This window comes from Sphaeramia orbicularis, chromosome 8 (assembly GCF_902148855.1).
Source record: "Sphaeramia orbicularis chromosome 8, fSphaOr1.1, whole genome shotgun sequence".
Classification (NCBI taxonomy): Eukaryota; Metazoa; Chordata; class Actinopteri; order Kurtiformes; family Apogonidae; genus Sphaeramia; species Sphaeramia orbicularis.
In genome coordinates this window covers 52,125,367-52,144,224 of record NC_043964.1, presented here as the reverse complement: position 1 = coordinate 52,144,224, position 18,858 = coordinate 52,125,367, and the positions used below count along the sequence as shown (strand labels likewise).

At 42.1% G+C, this 18,858-nt stretch overlaps 1 protein-coding gene across 1 annotated transcript; it reads right to left on the bottom strand.

The window, feature by feature from the left end:
- Positions 1–1,113: 1,113 nt before the first annotated feature.
- LOC115424880 (lymphocyte antigen 75-like) lies at positions 1,114–12,022 on the bottom strand. The gene is made up of 5 exons (XM_030142276.1): positions 12,013–12,022; positions 7,801–8,130; positions 3,970–4,287; positions 3,736–3,827; positions 1,114–1,254 (listed from the first exon to the last, which is right to left on the bottom strand). The coding sequence occupies exons 1-5, from the start codon at positions 12,020–12,022 to the stop codon at positions 1,114–1,116; spliced, it is 891 nt and encodes a 296-aa protein (XP_029998136.1).
- Positions 12,023–18,858: the final 6,836 nt, after the last annotated feature.

Here is an 18,858-nt window from a genome sequence, read left to right as displayed (position 1 = left end):
GAATGACCTCTAAATGAACTGAATATGTGGGACAAAAGTTCCCTGATGATTTTAATATGAAAACTAAATATTTGATATTGTCTTGTTTTCATGCCATAGTAACATGAAATAGAAATCCATGTCATTAAGTGAAATGCCAAAAAGTGCAAAACTAAAAGTTATTTTGGAAATAATTATAAACTTTACAAAGTCAAGGTAATGATTTGATATAGGTGGCTTACTGTGTGCCTGTAAAATATGTTTAAGTATGAAAATGTCATTCAGTGTAAGGGCCATGTCTTTCAGTGTAATTAGGCCCCAGGTGCTGTTGTATTTGTGTTGTTTATTTATTTATTTATTTATTTTGGGAGGGGGGGGTCTTTCGTCGCATTTTTGAGCACCTGAACATATGCGAAAAGTCAGGGGGGTTTTTTAGCAAAAAATGTTTTTTTTGCATGAAACAAAATGATTGAATGCACTGAAACTATTTGCTAAAATAAGACCAATGCACTAATCTACTTTTTTTTTTTTTTTAATCAATTTTATTTTGTTTTTTAATTTAAGAAAGGAAAAACAATATATGCATTTTAGATCCAGTGTCTTGCAATGTTTTTCTTGGTTGAACCAAGTGAAACCCCTCCCTCCCACCCTTCCCACATACATACCAACTGCTGCTAAACATGAACCAAAAAAGAAAAAGAAAAAAAAAAGGAAGACACAGTATGATGGGTACATTAATATAAATAATGATATGGGTAAATAAATAAGAGACATTTTAATGCATTATTTCTATCTTACACAGTATATGATGCTACGGGAGGGTGTTGAGCCTATCAAAATACAAAATTAAGGGGTCTCATAGCATATGGAACTTTCTAATTGATCCTCTGGTGAAATACTTGAATTTTTCTAATTTTAGGAAAACATCAAATCGCTAAGACAAACAGATGTTTTTGGTGGGTCAGGAGATTTCCACTCAAGAGCTATTCTCAGTTTAATTCAGTGTAATTTTGCAAATTTGCAAATTCAACCCGCGGGCCGGATTGGAACGTTTGGAGAGCTGGTTTTGGCCCACGTGTCTGACACCCCTGCTCTAAACTAATATAACATTTTATCTGCAATAAATACAATGAATTATTTGACGTGGCAAGTGGTGTCTTTCTGTTCCTCGTCTTTGTCCTTTGCTTGTAGGTACAAGGTCTTTCCATCTGGCCGTTTCCTCCAACTGAGCCTCATGTTCTCACTCAGTCCAGAGTTATCCAGCAAACGACTTAACTGAAAAAAAAAGAAAGAAAAAGAAATAAACCAGTGTCACTGTACTGTAGTTCATTTTTGTTACAGTGCCAAAAAAGAGATGAGGCTACATCCTGTAATCCTGTTGTCTGACTAGATTTATCCTGGACTGGAGAATAAGTATAAAGGCAGAGAGACGGACAAAGGAAAACATAAATATTGGTCACTAAGTTAAGTACTGTGTCACTGACATACTGTAAATATATTGTATGTCTATAAGTTGATTATGTTTAAGGGGCCGCTGTGGCTCAGTGGGTAGAGTGGGTCATCCAATGACCGAAGGGTTAGTGGTTCAAATCCTGACTGACTGTCCACATGTCGAAGTGTTCATGGGCAATACACCATGTGAATGGGTGAATATGAGGGTGTAAAGGGCTTTGGGCACCATGAAACAAAATGCACTATAAAAGTTCAGTCCATTTGAAGGATGTCACAGTTCACAAAACCTTAATTATGTTTCACTTTAGGCCGTAAAATCCTGTCAGAAAGCTTTAAAAACAAGCATAATATGTAGGGGTTGAAAAACTGTAACAGCTATTTTAATGAAATATACTGCACAGCGGCAAGACCAGAGAAAATGGATGGGTGGGGGGTGGGGGGGGTGCAGCAGAATGGTGGGGTCCAGGGTCAGAGGTCCGATGGGGGTTCAGAGCACTTATAGATGCTTTAAATCACATAAATCAGTATATTTATTTATTTATTTATTTATTCATTATGTTTTTTTTATATCATTTTATTATACACTAATAAAAAGGCAAACAGTTTAACCTCACTAATGTCACCACTTTTGGAACCAAAGCAAAGCCTTGGCTTTAAATAAGGTTGGCCTCAGTTATGGAATTGAATTCCATTACATTCCAAACCAGAAAAGCACTCGGAGAGCGCAGACTTCCGCCAAGGGTGATCACCCCCCACCCCTCCGATCACCACCAAAATTTCATCATTTGTTCCTTGTGCATTTGTTCCTTGTACATTTCCCGAAAATTTCATCCAAATCCGTCCATAACTTTTCAAGTTATTTTGAACACGGACAGACAGACAGACAAACAAACCAACGCCAGCAAAAACATAACCTCCTTGGCGGAGGTAATAATTTAAAATTAGAACCAACAGGATACAGCAGAGGTCTAGGCTTATGTTTGACAACTGTGTGTGATTCACTCAGTCACTGTTTGTGTTCAAATATATTTCATATTCAGTTCATGCAGTTCTATAGTTCCATCTGTAGAATAATACTTTCACACCTTCTGTGGCTGCACGTTGGTTTTTCATTCAGACCCAAATGCTGCTGGAATAGACAGTTGTGTCTTCATGGTTAGATTTTAGTTTGGATTTAACTCCCTTTACCATGTAGACTCTGGTCATAAATGGTACAAGCACAGTAGACAAGAACAATACAGTACAAGAGATAGGAGAGGCTACAGTACACATGGATGGAAAGTGTTGTTAGTAATGCATTGGTCCATGATGCAGGAGACCAGGGTTCAAATCCCAGCATGAGTAATTCTGATCTTTTCAACATTTTACATGTTTAAATTGGGGGGGGGGCATCAAACATCACTGAGGTAGAGGCTTTTGCACATGAAGAATGGGCAAAGATTCTGATGAAGACGTGTCAGACGCTTGTCAGCACTTAGTGAAGCTGTTGGTTAGAAGTTCTAAAAGCTAAAGGGTGTTCCACAAAGAACTGGAGCTGGAAGTTGAATAATACTGCACATACTCATGTGTTAAAAGATTTACATTTGAACTTCAAAATTAAGTCAGCTTCTGTTTTCAAAATGACTCAAATATGTTTCAGTCAATATTTCTTATTATTACCTCCGCCAAGGAGGTTATGTTTTTGCCAGGGTTTGTTTGTTTGTTTGTTTGTTTGTCTGTCTGTTTGTTTGTCTGTCCGTTAGTGTGCAACATAACTCAAAAAGTTATGGACAGATTTGGATGAAATTTTCAGGGTTTGTTGGAAATGGGATAAGGAAGAAATGATGAAATTTTGGTGGTGATCGGGGGTGGGGGGGCCCACGGGGGGGGCCACTGATCAGCCTTGGCGGAGGTCTGCGCTCTCCGAGTGCTTCTAGTTTTTGATTGTTTTCATTTGTTTTTTTGCTAGTTTTCACAGAGCATTACCTTGTCAAGTTTCAGCCCTCGCTCTCTGCAGCTGCATTCTCTTGTCCAAATAAGAATGTGAGGATAGTGAGGGTCAACATGCCCACACTGAACGCTCCACACCTGTGGGTTAGGGGCTTCAGGCACCGTCTACATGCAGTCCATGGTTTTGAGTTTTGAGTGCTATTAGCATGTTAGCATGATAATGGCTAGTTTCACTTAGTGTGTTGAAATGTTAACTCTTATTCACACTAGCTGAGTTCATTTAGGTTTAAACCAAAGCTTGAGTAGATTAAACATTTAACCTAATGGTATAGTTGAAATAATAACTGTTTACTGAGCTGTTTAGTGTGTCGTTACCTGCTGTAATATAGCATCTGTTGCATCATCCAGGTTTAATGTGGAATCTTTTCCAGTGAGTTTCATCCTCATCACTCGCTGCTTCACTGATACTTTTTAATGAAGAAGTCAGATAAAATGAGTTTTTACAGCCAGGAGCTGCATGCAATGATCCATGCTGCTCAGCAAGAACGTACATTTAATATTAAATTTAAAAAATTTGAATGAAAAAAAGAAATGTATCTTAACACTCACCAGTTTGGCACACAAAGAACAACTTTATATCACAACGTCGGTCCTCCCATTGGCCTTTATGTGTAAGCACACAAGGCAGTCCTCCTGGTTTCCCATTTCTCCAGTTTGTAAATGATACAGGACTCCGATCTGACCATTTCCATGAGTCCCTGTAGAGGCCGATCCATGTATACTCAGCTGAAAGCAGGTCCTTTATCTGGTTGTTGTCACTGTTGTTCCTCACACTGGCCAGGTCAGTGTAGTGTTCTCTGCAGTAACTCTGAGCCTCAGGCCAGGTCCTCACTTCAGACACGACAATAAACCTGGGAGATGCACCTGCTGCATTTTAGACATGTTTCAAAATGTCAGCTTTGACCAAGAAGAACTGTCATAATAATTCTACTACTACTACTACTACTAATATTATTATTATTATTATTATTATTGTTATCATACAGTAGAATCCACTTGGAAATGTCTCAAAACAATAACTACCTGACACTGTTTCTGCCTTTTTCTGTCTTAGGGTTGGGACACCCAGTGAGTCATGGATATGTTGTTACTGAGTCACCAGTCCATCAATAAAAATACATAACAATATTATGGTACGTAAATTCATGTTAGCAGTTAAAATAGAGCAAACTGTATTTGGCTAATGTGATTTGGGTTTGATTTGGCAAAGTGTGAAGCCGGTTACCGGACGTTAGTCTGGGGTTGTCTGTCTTCTATGTTTGTCTGTCACTTCCTGTTTTATTTTGTTAAGTTTTCCTCATGTGTCTTGTCTGTTGTCTTTACTTCCCTTCCTGTTTGGTGTTCACCTTTACCCTGATTTCCTGACTCCGCCCTAATTTGTTCCACCTGTGTCTCGTTGTCTTCCCTCCCTTTTGTGTATTTATACCCTGCCTTTTCCCCTGATCAGATGCCAGTTCGTTTTCTCTTGTAGATTACTTACCAGCGTTCTGATCCTGTTTGTCCGTTTGCCTTACCGTGTTCGACCTGTTTTTTGTCATCCTGTTTGCCTGTCTTTTGCCTGCTCCCTGTCGGTTTTTGTCAGCCTCCATCTGCCTTCCTGGTTTTTTGACGCCTTCGCCTGATTATTCGGTACGTGAGTTTGCCTTTTCCCTATGTCCTGTCGCCTGTCTGATTGCCTCCCTGTGCATGACCTGTTTCCGTCCCTGACCTCCCTCTGCTTTCCCCTAGTCGGTGATCCGGCATTAAATCCGGTGCCGAACCGTGGGTTCGCGTCCGAAACCCGGAGGACGGTTCAGACGAGGACTTCCTTGCCCGCTGTCCTCAAGATCCTGTTCATTATCATTATCATCGTAATTGTATTCAATAAACCCTGTAAACTTTTACATCCGTCTCTGCGTTCTGCATTTGGGTTCTGGGTCTGTGCTGAAAGCATTACACAAAGTGCATTAATGCTACAGGGAGACACCAAATACATCCTTTAGGTGTTTACTCCTGCTCTATGTATTTTATTTTATTTTTTTTACTAAAAACAATAATGGGTTCAATATATAAAAAAATACTTTGTAAAAGAAAAAAGAAAGAAAACTTAAAGCTGCAGAGGCCAATACAGTGTGGTCTTTGTGCATAAATTACTGAATGGATTATCGTGTTTGAAACAACATTTCAAAGACAATTCTCATCCACTAGTATAGAACCACAGCTTTCCAGTCTGGATGGTTTTGGTTTGATTTGAAGGTCAGTGCATGTGTTTACAAATGAGCTGGGAGGTCACTCAGGCATCTTCAGAATTTTGTCGTGATGTGCATTGTGAGAAGTGAAGGCTCGCGCAGCCCTCTGACAGCGGCAGCTGGAACAGACACGATCGGAAACAGCAGGAACTGCCTTCTTTCTATGCATATTCCTGCAGACGTTTCCCTGTTTCAGACGTTTCATCCATATAATACCATATGGTCACGCTGCCACTACCACAAACCTCCATTTCCCAAAATGCATGTCACAACAAAATTCCAAAGATGCCCGAGTGACATCCCAGGTCGGTTTGTAAACACACGATTTGTTTCTGGTGGATGGTACTAAGAAACTGTTCGCCGTAATGCAAGAGATTCAGGTGAGTAATCACAGAAAGACTAACAGATTTGTGATACTTAAGATATGACAGGTTTTACAGATTTGATGAAAAATTGGTCACGAAAGTCTCCAGCACCTTTAAATCATGGTGCAAGGTGTGTTATGAAAAGCCAAACAAGCAGGAAATGTTTGAAAATGTTGGAGCATATTTTCAAGTTAGTGCCTTAATAAATCACAATAACATGTTTGTAAACTATTCTATTTTTGCTTGAGAAAATCTTAATATAATGTTATTTTGGATATTATGAATTACAGTGTCAAGTTCCTCCTCCACTGTTGCATTATGTGTAGCTACAGATGTGCTTAAGTCGACATCACAGTAGTTCACTCTATCTTTTCCACAGCACTTCTGTTTCAGGAATATTTCGCCTTTATTCTGGAACGTCTGTGTAAAATGGTGGATCATTTGGTCCCACCTCTGTCACAGCTCTGTAACTCCTCTGGAGGTGGTGACAGAGCCCTGATAAAGGTGGAATCATGATTCTGGAACACTGTAAAAGGAACACCTCTCGTTCCTCAACCCATGTGTGACTTTTTGAAGATGTATTGCATGTGCGATCCCCGCGCCGGGGGGATTTAAAAATGAGTGCATCCTGTGTACAGTAAACAAACATATCAACGTCACCAGCAAGATGTTGAGCTGGGGAGATGCCAACATCTGCGAGCTGTTGTCAGTTTGGGCGGAGGACTCTACCCATGTTAACATTTGTGGAACGGTGAAAGACTGGAGAGGTTAGCAACACTGCTATGCTCGGGGTATTTCTGACACAAGTTATAGGTCACACTATACTCTGCACTGCGTCACCACCCCTTTGATTCCGGAACGCAGGTCTGCTGTAAAGGTCCAGCCTGTCTCACCTCTGTTACTCCTGTGTCTTGGCTGTGGAATCAGTCAGTGATGGAAAAAAGGTGGGATCACCATCTCACCTTTTTTCTGGGATCTCTGTGTAAAAGTGTCTTGTATCACAACAAGCCATGCTGAGCCAGTACTGTGGCTGTCATGAAAATGTTGCATGCTGGGAGTCAGACCGAGCTGAGCCATGCCTACTCAAGGCCAGTCAATCAGACCCTGGCAGTGGAAAAGCAGTATACTGTGTTGTAATACTGTATTGTATCATAGCCCTTTATATGATATGCATCATGTGACTGTCCCTCTGTTCAGTGCAGTGATTGTGTGTATTTACTTCATTCTGTTATTCTGTTTACAATTACATACCAGTGGTCACATCAGTGCTATGTTTCCATAAATGTATACCATACACATTTTTTTTTAGCAATGCATGAGAAGACATTTATGGAAACGGCAGCATTTACAAAATGAAACCAATCTGACAAATGTATGGTTTTAGGGACATCTAGTGGCACAGTTGCAGACTGCACCGCTCTTCCCCACAGTGGCCCCAAAAAACCAAAACAAAACCAGTCCTCATTCATGCCAGTGTCTGTTTTGTCCACTCTGTTCTAACTGGATAAGTCTGGTCCACTCTCAAACACAGCAGCTGACACATCTTAAAGCTACATGTCACCCACTAAGAAGCAGTCAGCTCTGAGCTACTGTCAAAACATGGCATCAAATGGGAATCATATTATTGCCTTAAATAAAGACATTATTCATGAGCTCTTACATGGTGTGAACTATAACTGTCCTGTTTGAGTGTCGACTCTCTTGAGATTACCCACAATCCCACTGTAACCCCAGCTCAGTTCAGTAGTAATGATGTCTTACAGTCATCTTATGATGTGAATTCTTACCGTTGTAGCAGACAAATGGGGCCTTAGTTTGGCAAGAAATGTCATGCCATGTCCCTGCCAAGAACATGAGTGCACATTTTTCATTTCCATTACTGGGTTCAGAGGCTCCCCACATCCTGAACTCTGCGCCTCCTGCGTCATAATAACCCTCCTCATCCATTGACCACCTCCAGCTATGGATGTCATCATACAGTCCAATCCACAGATGACCACCATACCAGCGTCTGCCGGCGTCCACTAGCTCTTGCATCTCTTCCTTGTTCTCAGCAGTGGCCAGGTCTGTGTACTCTGTTCTGCAGAACCTCTGAGCATTAGACCAGGACAGCGGAACTTCAACAAGGGTATAGGTGCGTATAAAACCAACAGAGAAGCACCACAGTCCTGTGATAATGATGAAAATATATTTTAATTTTTCAGGACAAATTGTGTGTGTGTGTGTGTGTGTGTGTGTGTGCATGTGTGAATGTTTGTGTGAAGAATGCATTGTGTTGAAATTGCTTTATTACAATTAATGAATTAAAACAAAAAAAGTTGTTTTTTTTTTTTAACAAAACAAAGGTCTCTTAGGAAATCTAAAACCCTGTGAAGCTGAGCTCATAAAGTACCCATCCTTATTTTAAAATTCAAAAAAAAAAAAAAGTGGATTAGGTATACCATTCTACAATGGCCTATTAGGGCCACATAAGAAAAAAAAAAAAAAAGCTTGTCACTACGAGAATAAAGTCGTTATTTAACGAGAATAAAGTTGTAGTTAAAAAAAACCCTCATTATTTAAAGAGAATAAAGTCGTTATTTCACGAGAATAAAGTCATTATTTAACGAGAATAATGTCATAGTTTTAAAAAACTCATTATTTAACGAGAAGAAGTTGCTATTTAATGACAATAAAGTCATTATTTAATGAGAATAAAGTCGTAGTTTTAAAAAAACTCATTATTTAATGAGAATAAAGTCGTTATATTTCAAGAATAAAGTCATAATATAATGAGACTAAAGTCGTATCCACTCATCGAATAATCTAGAGCTTGGAACATTTTGTGAAGTTACACTTTCATGTGGGGGTTAGACACAAACGCCAAATACTGAGTCTGCCCCCCCATCAACACATTAGTCTGAGGACTTTGAAGTGACTTTGCACACATTTGGGTTTGTTGTAAGAACTGAACAGATTTGTTGAAAATTTCCTCTTTTGTGGAGGAGAAACTGATGAAGTGGTCAGCTGTAGGACTATCAGTGGAAACACCAGAGAACTAAACAGAGAGGGTTTGGAGTTTCTGAACAAACTGTGGGGATTCTACTCCGAGTTTTTGAGTCCAACAGAAGGGAAAGTTGCTGCTTCGCTTGTTACCTTCGCTGTAAAACCGGAAACTCTGTCGAATTTTCAAAATATTACGACTTTTACTCATAAAAGTACGACTTTATTCTCGTTAAATAATGACTTTATTCTTGTAAATTAACGACTTTATTCTTGTTAACTAACAACTTTATTCTCATTAAATAATGAGTTTTTTTTTTTTTAAACTACAACTTTATTCTCATTAATTAATGAGTTTTTTAAAACTACTACTTTATTCTCATTAAATAACGACTTTATTCTTGTTAAATAATGACTTTATTCTCGTAGTGACAAGTGACAATACGCCGTCCTATTATTTTCATAATTTAATGTTTTTCATTACACTAAAACAAAGAGAAAGACTTAGAATTGTCATTATTTATAGGTATTTATGCTATTATTGTTTTGGTTGGGCTCACTGGAGATAACACTGGGCTGAATGTGGCTCCTGAAAGAAAATGAGTTTGACACCCCCAACCCAGAGCATCAGTAACAGATCATAAACCACCAAGACACAAATACAGTTATTCCCACATATTCACTAGCCATCAAACTGTGAAGAAAAATGTTAGCTGATGTTTGTTAATGATATTAGTTCATGTCAAAGTAACTGGGGCTTCTCTTACCTGAGACAGTCACATTGTAGATTACTTTTGTTTTTTTTTTGTTTGTTTTAATTATGTAGTACTGATTAACATTCCCTTACTGTATCTGTGTAAAGAAATGTAAATATTAACTTACACTAACCTGATAAAAACATGACCGTCAATGTGATCCTCTTCATGATTGTTCTGCTTCCTTTATGAATCTGTTTGTACTTTGTGAGAGAAATTGCAAGATGTTCAGCTGCAATGATTGTTAATGACTTTAAAATATTCATATTATCATCTACAAAACATTTATATGATCATGTATGAGTGAATGTTTTTTAAAACTCACCTTTCAGATGGTCTTACAGAAGTAATATCTTTGTGTTTTCTTATGAGAGTGAAGAAAGTACTCCACACTACAAGTTAGTCAGATGAGTGCAGTTGACTACAATTTAACAACAAGTTAACTATCATTTAAAACACTGTGATTTGTATTTTATGCAAAAAGAAACCAACAAGCATAATATTTGCATTGGATTCTCCTTCAGGGCAAAATCCAAATGATGGTCACATGAGTAACTATTGTACATTCTGTTACAGTGTTTATTCTATAAATAAAGATCAACTTTAAAAATGACTCAAACATAGACATGCAATAGTTGTTGCTGTGCTTCATCTGATGATACAAATCTCTCACATAAGTTGTTAAAGTTACATATTTCTGCACAATCTGGGAAAGGCTGCCAACATCTGCATGATGAGAGCTTAGTTTGAATGAAAACACAAAGCAGGACTGTAGGCGTTCAAGTGGAATGAGCAGGAACAATCTGGAACAACGGGATGAAACCAGTTAAAAAGAAACAAAAAGCAGAAACTGTCTCTGTTCACTGGGACTGTGCAGTTCCGTGATGTAATGTTGTTTATGTTGTTTATTGTTTATTCCAGTGTGCAGTGTTTGTTTTCTTGTTGGTAATTTAGTTCTCTTACCACTGCTTATTATATTTACTAGGGCTGTCAAATTTAACGTGGATAATCCACCATCATAATTAACTGGATTAAAAATTTTAACTCCATTAACCCATCTGCAGCAGCATGAGTCTGAACGTCTCTGCCAACGCATTTGGGTCAGTTTGTCCAGTAGAGTTAGCGTTGTGTATGCACAAATGGTCATTTTATCCGGTAGTGACAGGCAGCAGAACCAGCCCATAAAGATGGAAGACACTAAACAGCACGTTGGTCCTCTGGATGGAAATATGAGGACAAAAAAAGCAAGATGGATTAGTTGGTTACAGTTTTGTTGAAATTGTTGAAGGTGTTTAATAAACCTGTTAAGTGCATATATATATTCCCTTCTTTCTACAGTCTGCTCATGCAAAATGAAATGTGATTAATATAGATTAAAAATTAATGATATTTAATCATGAGGCACAATATGGCTGAGGCACAATATTGCTAAATCTCCATCTAGTTTTCTTTAAAAAATTTCAGGTTGCTCATGTTATTTACATTTTTTAGAGGATAGTTAGTAGATGTAAACATTTTCAGAATAGCCTATAATTTTACTTTTTTCATTCTAAAGCCTAGAGAAATGTTTGGGGTTGACATTAATTGTGAAAGAGTATGGAACTCTGGATGGCTAGTTCAGATCAGATAGGATGTCACTGAAGAGAAACTCCGGTCAGAGAGTTGGTTCAGGAGTCATTTATTCCCAAAGGTTGATATATTTACATGCATGGGGTGTGTGTGTGTGTGGTTCTATAAAAATACAAAAGAAGATTAAACAATATATTAATAAAGAAATCAAAGTACATGTGCTTCAGTCAACATCTCACACATTGAAATACAAAGAAAGTACAATAGAGATGCACACAAGCTATACAAATTTATTCAGTGGTCTCTGGCGCCCTCTTGTGGGCAAACAGCGCAACATGCGCGGTACGAACGCAACACGTGTGAATTGAACACACGGAGCTCCCATGCCAAATTACAATTAGCATGATGAACAGGAGTCAAATAGTAAACGTAAACAATACACAAAAATGGTCTGGAGTTGGGTAGCGAGTGTAACTCAAGGCTTATCACAAGTAAGTGCACAGGAAATAAACAAGCTAAGCTAACACTTGCTAATGCCCATTTAACAGCTCCGTAAAATCAGCTAACAGATTCTACGTAATATTAATATACTCGAGTACTGCTAACCCGCATCGGAAACATTGGGAACATACACAAACCACTGAGCAGTGCCATAACAGATAGATATAAACAAATTAGGGTGTAAGTACTCACACTGCGTCATGCACGCACACAGACCACTTCTCCATTACTCATGCACATCTGCCGACAGCGGAAAAGACAGCGCTACGGCAAAGTGCACGTCAACTTCAAAATAAAAGTCCCGGAAATTAAATAGACTTTCTGACATAGCCGCCCCCAAATTTAGGTATAAATTTGAATTCAAAAGAAAGTCTCATTCATATGTCCACTTCATCCTCCCAGGCTGGCAGCCGCACTAGGTGCGCGACTGGTCGCAGGTAGGTCTGACCTTGTATTTTCACTTCTGCTGCCCTGACTCGACCATCCGGGCCTGGACAGGTCTTCATCACCCTCCCGATGGGCCACTGGGCTCTGGGTAACTGTGAGTCAACGACCATAACCACCTGGCCAGTGGTTAGGTTGGCAGTGTCTTTGTGCCATTTCTGGCGCTTCTGAAGGTCAGGAAGGTGATGACGGATGAAGTTAGTCCAGAAGTGGTCAACCAAGATCTGACTATGTCGCCATCTTCTTCGACTCAGGAGATCGCTGGAGGCATAGACGGCTTGTGGGAGCGATGCGTCTCGACGTCCCATGAGTAGTAGATTTGGTGTGACTGGGTCTGGGTCAGCGGCATCGGAGGAGATGTATCCCAGTGGTTTTGAGTTGATTATTCCCTCCACCTCGATCAACACAGTCTGAAGTACAGGCTCAGCAACAATGTGGTCTTGGAGTATGACTCGGAGAGCTGCTTTGACTGACTTGATCTCTCGTTCCCACGTTCCACCAAAGTGTGGAGAACTAGGGGGATTAAAATGGAACTCTATCCTTTGTCTGGCGAGCTGTTCTTGAAGAGGGGCTTCTAAAGCTGCAAAACTAGCTTGTAGCTCTGCAGCTCCACCTCGAAAGTTAGTCCCTCTGTCTGCTAGGATCTCGAATGGCTTACCCCGTCGAGCAATGAATCGACGTAAGGCCATCAAAAAGGCGTCTGTGTCGAGGCTCTCAAGCAGGTCGAGATGTACACAGCTTGTTGTCATGCATTTAAAAATCAGCCCCCACCGCTTCTCAGTCCGTCTACCCACCTTGATGTGGTAGGGTCCAAAGCAGTCAACTCCAGTAGACCAGAAAGGTGGCTTGTATAGACGGAGTCTTGCGGGAGGTAGATCTGCCATTTGAGGTACCACTGGACTTGCACGCCATTTTTGACATTCGACACAGCTGTGCTGATGGCGTTTGATTGATGCTCTTCCCCGTAAGATCCAATATCTTCGCCTTAACTCTGCAAAAACTCGCTCTGGACCTGGGTGCATAAGGTTATGGTCATACTTCTTAATGAGCAGTTTGGTGACATAGTGTTTTGGATCGAGAATGATAGGATGCATGGTATCTGGGTCGAGATCCTCTGCTCTACGGAGCCTGCCTCCCACCTTCATCAGACCGACAGCTGCATCATACTCTGGAGAGAGCATAACCAAACGACTCTGTGTTGAAATGGGCTTACCAGCAATTAGCGTCTCAACTTCTTCTGGGAAGCTCTCCCTTTGTGATTGCCTCAGAAGGTGTAGTTCAGCAACTAATGCTTCAGCCGCTGTCATCGCAGAACCACTTTGGTCGCTAGCCGCCCCGTGAAGGCTCTCGTGAGTAGCTCTGATAAGACTGTCCCAGTTGTCATTGATAAGATCAGACGTTATACTTTGAGGACAGGTTGTTGCTCCACAGAACACGGTTTTCCGTAATTCGTCCTCGTCTTCTGCTGGTGCTACTTCACCATGCATCACTGGCCAGGAGTCTGGAGGTTGCTGGAGAAATGGTGGACCTTGACTCCACCTGCTTGGCTGGCAGAGCTCGTGCAGGGTTTTACCACGGGTAAGGTCATCAGCAGGGTTGTCTACGGTGCTGACATACCTCCAGTTTGAACCTTCAGTGAGTTCCTGGATCTCTGAGACTCTTGTGCCCACAAAAACCTTATAACGGCATGAGTCCGATTTGAGCCAGTTCAGGACTGTTGTAGAGTCGGACCAGAGTGTGATGTGATGGGGAGCGAGTGACAGTTCTGTCATGATGAGTTTGGCCAACTGTGCACCAGTCAAAGCAGCACACAATTCAAGGCGTGGAATGGACAACTGTTTACGGGGACTAACTCGTGATCGAGCCATCACAAATGCTATGTGGACCTCACCTTTGCGGCCTTGGGTACGCATATATGCCACTGCTCCATATGCTCTCTCGGAAGCATCACAAAAGATGTGTGCTTCCCGTACGGGCATTTCCATATCTGCTTCATGTGGAACGTAACACCTGGGTATTTCAACTTGTGGAAGATAGACTAGTTCACTCTCCCATTGTGTCCATTGATCCAGCAGTGCTTCCGGACGAATCTTCTCATCCCAACCAACTTTTACTTTCCACAGGTCTTGGATGAGGATCTTAGCTCGGGTTGTGTAGGGGATAAGATATCCAATTGGGTCGTATTGTGTTGCCATCACCTTGTACACATTCCTCAGAGTGGGCTGGGAATACTCTACTGGTCTATGACGGTACCCCAGGCGATCAGTGAGACAGTTCCAGCGAAGACCCAGTGCTAGTTCTTCAGGGTCTTGAGTGTGCTGGGAAAGCCACCGTTCAGTGCTAGCTGCTTTAGCCTCAACTGGGAGGTGTTCGACGACTGAGGGAATGTTACTGGACCACTGCCTTATGTCAAAGCCTCCAACAGACAGCATTGTTCTCATTTGGTCTATGAGGGTCTTAGCTTGGTCCACACTTGTGAGACTAGTCAAACAATTGTCTACATAGAAAGCAGTTTCCACTATGTGTAAAATGTCCTCCTGTCCCTTACTGTTGTCCCTCACGTGTCTCTGGAGGGCATATGTAGCGCAGCATGGACTGCATGTAGTCCCGAATGGTAAAACCTGCCATTCATACACAGTTGGTTCCTCCTCCTTTCTCATACCTCTCCATAGGAATCGGAGTAGCGGCTTGTCCTCTGGTAGTAGACGCACCTGATGAAACATCGCTTTGATGTCACCACTTATGGCTACATGGTGTTCTCTAAACCGGAGAAGGACACCTAGGAGAGAAGGACCTAAAGTTGGACCAGGCAGGAGTTGGCTGTTGAGACTTTGTCCATTGTGCTGGTAAGAACAGTTGTAAACGATTCTGGCCTTGCCATTGTGATGGACTATATGGTGGGGCAGATACCAAGACTCTTTGGAATCATCTACTGAGTCAGGAGGCATGGGTGAAGCATAGCCCAGCTGTTCTAGCTTCTGTATCTCTTGGCAGTATGTGTCCGCCAAGGCGGTGTCTTTAGCTAGACGACGCTCTGTGCTTCGCAGCTGTGGGAGCAGAGTGGTCTTTGGTGTCCACAGCAGAGGGCTCCCTTTGCGTCTGAGGAGTGGAGTCGCATACCTTGTCACGCCATCTACATCTACTTTAACGGTACGTTGTTCTAGTAGATCAAGGGCCTGCATATCCTCCTTGGATCGTGTGACAGTTTTAGTATTAGCATAGGGGAGTATGTCAACTTCCCAAAGACGCTCTACATGTCGCTGTAGCTCTGAAGTGGGGGATGTAACAAAGTAGCAGTGTGAGTGGTCATCAGGAAATTGACTGAGATTGGCTGGGCCTTGCAACGCCCATCCTAAAGCGGTGCACACTGCTAAGGGACTCCCAGGGGGGCCAGATCGGACTGGTTGTTTAGGAATGAGTAGATGTGGATAATCCGATCCAATGAGGAGTAAGGGTTGAACTTTGTCCACCAATGGGAGAGGAAGTTCTTGCAGATGAGGGTGTCTGCGCATGAGTAACTTAACAGGATAGCTATGTTCGGACAGACTCAGCTCATCAGCTGTGAATGCATGGTCGATGTTATATCTGGTCTTAGGTGCATGAGCTGGTGAGATGTTGAAAGAAACTGCAGCTCCCTGTAGGTGGACCACCTCTTGGCGGACCGTACACAAAGGCAGGGTTTCTGGCTCTCTAGCTAAGTGAAGGCGTTGGACGGCTGAGGGAAGAATGAGGCTTCTTTCTGATCCATCGTCCAGAATAGCAAAACATTCTAGTGAGTGTTCTGCATTGTATAAACATACCTTCACCAACTTGAGCATAACCTTGTGTGGACGATTTGGACGATCAACATAGACAGTTGTAGGAGCAGAGCTGACCATTAACACCTTTCTGGCTCCTTGCTGACACACTTCATGAAGCACAGTTAGATGTTGCTGCTTACAGACTTTACATGGCTTCTTCAGACTGCATGCTTCTGGAGTATGATTCCTTCCACATCTCCAGCAACCTCTGTCTTTGATCCAGGTAGCAATTTCTACTACAGAGAGTGTTTTAAACTGAGGACACAGACTGAGGTAGTGTTCTCTGGAATCGCAGTACGGGCAGTAAGGTTTGAGACTGGGTTTTGCCTTAGGAGGCTTGGTACTGCGATCTGGATCTGAAGTAGAGACTTTAACTTGGCTTTCTGTGTTATAGTACACATTAGATGGATGGCCCAAAGATTTCTTCTGGGCTTTGACCACTTGGCCCTTTGACTGCTCTTGGAACATAGTGGCTGCTCTGGATGAGATACGCTTTGCTTGGGACTTCAACTTAAGCCAAGTGGAGAAATCTACAAGCGTATATGTCTTATCTGTTCCAGTCCTCAGGATGCCTTGGTTCAAGCTGTACTCAACAAACCCGTCCCGATAACCAGCAGGCAGTTTGCTGAGTAGTCTATCTACGTGAGAACCACATAACAGTTCATAGCCATTCTCACCCTCTAAGGAGCGTAACATGCCCACCAAAGCCTGGACTGAAAGAGCAAAGTTGTCGAATGCCTCTGGATCTCCTGCTTTTATGGGGGGTGAGTTTAAGATGGCCCCTAACTCACTCTGCACCAGCTGCCGGGGTTGTCCATATTTATCCTGGAGTGCCTGGAGCGCTGAGGTATATGGCTTTGGATCGTGCATATATGCTTGGGCTAACTTATATGCACTTGGCAGCTTTAAGTGATCCAGAAGAATTTGGTATTTGAACTGTTCTGTAAGGTGGGTATGTGACTCAAGCAAATTGTCTAAAGCCATTTTAAGTAGGGCGAAGTCTGACTCTTTACCAGATGCGAATTGGGGTAATGTAGGTCTAGGCAATCCATACGATGTGGCAACTAATAGCTCCATAAGTTCAGGATTGGGTGGTACTCTAGACCCCATATGAGGCGTTGGCACCTGTTGTAGTAAAGGTGGAACAGTGGGGTAAGGATAAGGCAGCATACCTGCATACGGTAGCATTGGCTGTTGCTGTGGATAATGTAGAGGGACAGGCGGGACTTGTACTTGACTGAAGCCCGTTGGTTGCTGGCTAAGCAGAGATGTATTGGGAGCTAGAGAGGGTGGTTGAGCCTGAGGTGTGGTGGCATCCATGGTGGATACCGGTCGTAGTTGAGGAGCTTGGTTGGTGGCTGCTGGCGTAGAGGAAGGTAAAGTGGTATATGTAGGTGGTAGAATGGTTGGCCTGGTTATAGTAGCATTAGCTTGGTGTAGCGGAGCAGGCTGGATTTGAGTCACTGGGGGGCTAGTGGAGACAGGAGGATTAGCTGTTGGAATAAAGGCTGGTGGTGGAACATTAGTTGATGGTGTAGAGTGGAGCTGTTCAGGTTGACCATGTGAGTGTGACGGTAATGTACGGGAATTGGCTAGAAGCCGGGGGTTGTACTCACATTCACTAATAGGTCTGGAATGAGCAGGGCTCTGGGGTGCTTCCTCCTGTAGGAAGGAGGTTATCATAGCAGCTTTCTCTACTTCCATCTCCTTCTCTTTCAGTCGCCTTTGCAGCATCAGATGTTTAGTTATTGCCTCCTTAGCCTTGTAAGCAGTTTCTGCTTTTTCCTCTAATTCATGCCTCTGCCGCTCTTGTTCTCTGAGGAGGGTCTCCTTTTCATTGAGTGCATCTCGAGCCTGTTTGTCCAGAAGACTGCAATGTTCATTGACCAGAGTCTCTTCCATTATCTGCCTCTGCACCTCGGCTAATTCCATGCGTTTAACCCTTTCCTCCAACATTGCCACCTGCAGGTTTGACAGAGTGTCTGTAACTGACCTCTTAGAAACTGAGCTCCTGGTGCTTGATCCAACACTGCTTTGGGACTTAGGTCTACTACTATGAGAAGCTGCTTCGACGTGGTGAAAGTGTGCTTCTCTGGCGGCTACTGCTCTAGCTTCCTCATGGATGTTGGATGCAGATGGTCCCACCACTGTAGGATTGTATCCAACTTCATAATCAGCGAGGTATGCTGGTGGCCGCATCTCTCGCTGGGGTCTGAGATGTTCTGCTGAGTCCGCAAGGGTTTGTAGTGACTCCATATTGTCCGCAGTGAACTATCTGATCCGGCTCGAAGGACCATGTGAAAGAGTATGGAACTCTGGATGGCTAGTTCAGATCAGATAGGATGTCACTGAAGAGAAACTCCGGTCAGAGAGTTGGTTCAGGAGTCATTTATTCCCAAAGGTTGATATATTTACATGCATGGGGTGTGTGTGTGTGTGGTTCTATAAAAATACAAAAGAAGATTAAACAATATATTAATAAAGAAATCAAAGTACATGTACTTCAGTCAACATCTCACACATTGAAATACAAAGAAAGTACAATAGAGATGCACACAAGCTATACAAATTTATTCAGTGGTCTCTGGCGCCCTCTTGTGGGCAAACAGCGCAACATGCGCGGTACGAACGCAACACGTGTGAATTGAACACACGGAGCTCCCATGCCAAATTACAATTAGCATGATGAACAGGAGTCAAATAGTAAACGTAAACAATACACAAAAATGGTCTGGAGTTGGGTAGCGAGTGTAACTCAAGGCTTATCACAAGTAAGTGCACAGGAAATAAACAA